The sequence below is a fragment of the Sphaeroforma arctica genome (assembly GCF_001186125.1).
Source record: "Sphaeroforma arctica JP610 unplaced genomic scaffold supercont1.424, whole genome shotgun sequence".
Taxonomy (NCBI): Eukaryota; class Ichthyosporea; order Ichthyophonida; genus Sphaeroforma; species Sphaeroforma arctica.
In genome coordinates this window covers 64113-67826 of record NW_014040134.1, presented here as the reverse complement: position 1 = coordinate 67826, position 3714 = coordinate 64113, and the positions used below count along the sequence as shown (strand labels likewise).

At 42.7% G+C, this 3714-nt stretch overlaps 1 protein-coding gene across 1 annotated transcript; it reads left to right on the top strand.

Moving 5' to 3' along the window:
* Positions 1-732: 732 nt before the first annotated feature.
* On the top strand, positions 733-3497 carry SARC_06124 (hypothetical protein; the record flags this gene model as incomplete). The annotated part of the gene is made up of 3 exons (XM_014299994.1): positions 733-1242; positions 2361-3230; positions 3480-3497. The coding sequence occupies exons 1-3, from the start codon at positions 919-921 to the stop codon at positions 3495-3497; spliced, it is 1212 nt and encodes a 403-aa protein (XP_014155469.1). The 5' UTR covers positions 733-918.
* Positions 3498-3714: the final 217 nt, after the last annotated feature.

The following is a 3714-nucleotide window of genomic DNA, read 5'->3' as shown; positions in this document are numbered from 1 at the left end:
GCCGCCGAGAAGGGCAAGTGTGTGCAACATGGGCGCTCTTGCTTTTCCTGAGGCTAATGAAGCGAAGCAGAGCGTGTTCACCATCAGGTAGAAGGGCCACATGAATTTAATAGTAGCATTTAGCCCATAGAAGAATGCCGCAACCATTTTGCACCATACCAGTAAATAACACAATCGCAAATTGCTGAGTTGCCTTTTATATGTATTTATATTCATAGCCTTCTAAATGTCTGATTTAGAAGGCTATGTTATATTCGATTTACCATTGAACCCGATTTCGCACGAGACTTTCGCCGTTTGCACCTCAGTCCTCACTTTAGTCCTATTTAATAACTCAGCCTCAGCCTCAGCCCTCATGTTCCTTGTGGATGTCCGCTCCCGTGTGCCCTGGCCACGCCCCAGGCCCAGGGCTCAGATTGTTCAGATAACCAAAAATGTATTTTTTTTGTAATGCATTTCTGGTAAAAAGCAGCTTTTTCATTTCTTTTAATTGCAATTTCATTGGCTATTCAAGAGGTTTGTATACTAATTATATTTGCTCTATAAATAATTATCGAATCAAATATCTTCTAGTACATCTATTGGACGTGATAATTGAATACCAAAGAGAGGCTCAGGAGTCGGGGCTATGAATTTTAATATTATCAGCCGGGAAATTTCAAATTTGGCCTCCGTAAATACGTTATTTTTAATAGCTTGTGGCCTTGTGACTTCCCGTCTACCAGACTATCATATGAATTTTGCTCTAATCAGTACAAAACAGTGCTTTTCGTAGTGCCTACTACTATCAAATCAATACTTCATGCTAACGTATCAAGTTATACCTGGATTGTGATATCCTCTTACACTCCCACAACCACGCAGACAGATTACGCACTGCCACGTAGTATACATCGCATAACATACAATCTTCATACAATGGTGCAGCAAGCCGCATATCAGAACAGATCGATCCACCGGCCACACGCAACGACATCAATATATGACCAAGTGGAATACAATCGATCCGAACCTAGAACACCTCCCTTACGAATAAACGTAGATGCACGCAGACTTACGCAGCAACGTAGAGATGCGGGTAGTGGCAATCGCGTAACTGTAGTTGGACAGACAAGCAGAGAGCGAATGACCAGTGGCAGCGGTGTGCAGTTGATGCGATCGGCGAGTATACGTTCGAGTGCCAATGTGAATGCGGGCCCCAACGGTGACGTCAGTCTCAGAGCCATACTCCTTAGTGAAAGTGTATGTACTTTCTCGTGACGTATAGACGTATAGAGTTTAGAGAAAGTATGTATGTAGTTTATCTTGATTGAGGGTGTGTGTTGTTCGAGTTGTTGTGTGGCTCAGTACTGCGGTTGTAGCACAAATGTCTTCCTGTTGTTGTCTTCATGGTGATGTGTGCTGTGTGCAATACTAGATGTAGTTGTGGTTCTGACCCGCGTTGTGTATATTCTTTCCAGTGGACAGTAGCTTCAATGGAAACTATCTACTTCGGTGATAGTAAACATCAGAACTTTGTGAAATTGGTTCATCGCTCCCGTTTGACTAGTCTCATAGGGAATAGCTGTGAGATCGGCCCTTTCGTGAGCAATATTTGGGTCTATTCTGGCCGCGTGAAGTTCATCGATCGTTCAATACATATTCACATTGTCACTTATCAATACCAATCAGAACTGAAGTCACCGAATGTCTCTAGACCACCTTTACATACTATTTGGGATGAAACCGCACATCGATTTTATTACTGTTCTAGTTTGATAACATATCACTGGCTTGTTGCGGATTACTAGACGCCCTCAGTAAAAATATACGAGGCCAGCCATTCAATTTCAAAATGTATATACGGCTATGCATTGCATAAAAGTATATTCATGTATGTATATATATATATATATATATGAGTGTGTATATTTATATATATATATATATATATATATATATATATATATATATATATATATATAAATGTGTGTGTGCGTGTGTGTGTGTGTATGAGTGTATGTATGTATATTATATGTACGTATGTGTGTATGTATGTGTGTACTTGTGGATTTATGCGTGTATGTAAATTTTTGGGATTGTATGTATGTAATATATATATATATATATATATATATATATATATATATATATATACTAATAATATATATATAATATGTATTATATATATATTATTATTATATATATATATATATATATATATATATATATATATAGGGTTTTATGATTCAGGTTTTTAGGGTTTTGTGAATATATCTATTTAGCTTTGAGTTAAGGCTGTATCTAATTGTATTTTTCTCATTGCTGTCGCAAATACGTTTGTAGTTTGTTTACACTTCTTTGCTTCTGTACATCTACAGGGAAGCGCTCGTACGCGAACAGTGCGACGCACTCGCCCCACACCCGTCCCTGATGCAGCTGTCGCAAACAACATCCGCACAGATACGTTGAACAGCCCTGCCGGTAGTGTGGTGATCAATGACAATACCCACAGCAGTTATATCGAGCTGATGCGCACACCCAATGCACGCACACTCGCCCAGACACGCAGCGACCACATAGCCCAGATAGAACGCGCACGCACAGGAGTCACAGTAGCTACCAACGCACACACCGGTGGTAATATAGTACAGCCGTTTGTACCGAACACTCCAGACATACTGCACGATGCAATGGATACTAGTGATGACGATATGTTCATAGAAGCGCTGATAAGAACGGATGGGTACCACTCATCGCAAGAAGCAGAGGAGAACCCTCGAGACGTGCTGCGTACAGCGCTTAGACAGAGTGGTGCGAGAAGTTCGGTACCTACTGCGAGAGACCCGGCGGTTGCCATAGAAACCGACACGTCCCCTCAGAGTCGTGCACGGGGCAGTGGGGAGGGTGTGGTGCACACATCGCGTGTGCCTGTGATGAGCTTAGCACAGTATGAAGCCCAGCGACACGCACAGATCAGTGCGCTGACGGCGCAAGCACAGGTACGACCACTACCGTACACACCGTACACAGACACACAGATACAGCCACTACCGTACACAGACACACAGATACAGCCACTACCGTACACAGACACACAGACACAGCCACCGCTGCAGGGGGGTGAGTCTATCCCTGCGAGAGGGGAAGGAAACATGCGCTTGAGAGACGGGAGTATCAACTTCCAGTCACACCAGTTCCGCTCACGTATGGCGCGGGCGATGCGCACTTCGCAGATCGCTCAGCAACAGGTGTGTGTGCTAGTACTATTTATGTGTAATGTTGTTATAGATGTGTGTACTATTACTATTTATATGTAATGTTGTTATAGGTGTGTATACTATTACTATCCATGATCGTTCGCAAGTGTCTTTAATGTCGTCCTGCGATGTGACATGATGTACTACAGTGAGTTTCGTATCACGTGTACACGTGCATGCACATCCATGCTCTGTGCTTCAACCGTGAACCTGTGTCGCGGTATCTATATGTCATTATAGTCAGGCGATGCAAACTAGACTCGTGCCACACTGTGTTGTGTGATATGTACGCCCGTATTTGTTTCGACTGCGTGGTGGCTGGTGTGTGGTCTATGATTCCATTCAGTGCGTGATGGTCGTGCAGTGGCACTTTTTGAGTATTGGTCTTTGTTTGAGTCGTTATATTGAAGTACCTAAAATAAAACTATGATAGTATTTGTACATATGTGTGTGGTGGGGGGTGGCGGGGGGGGGC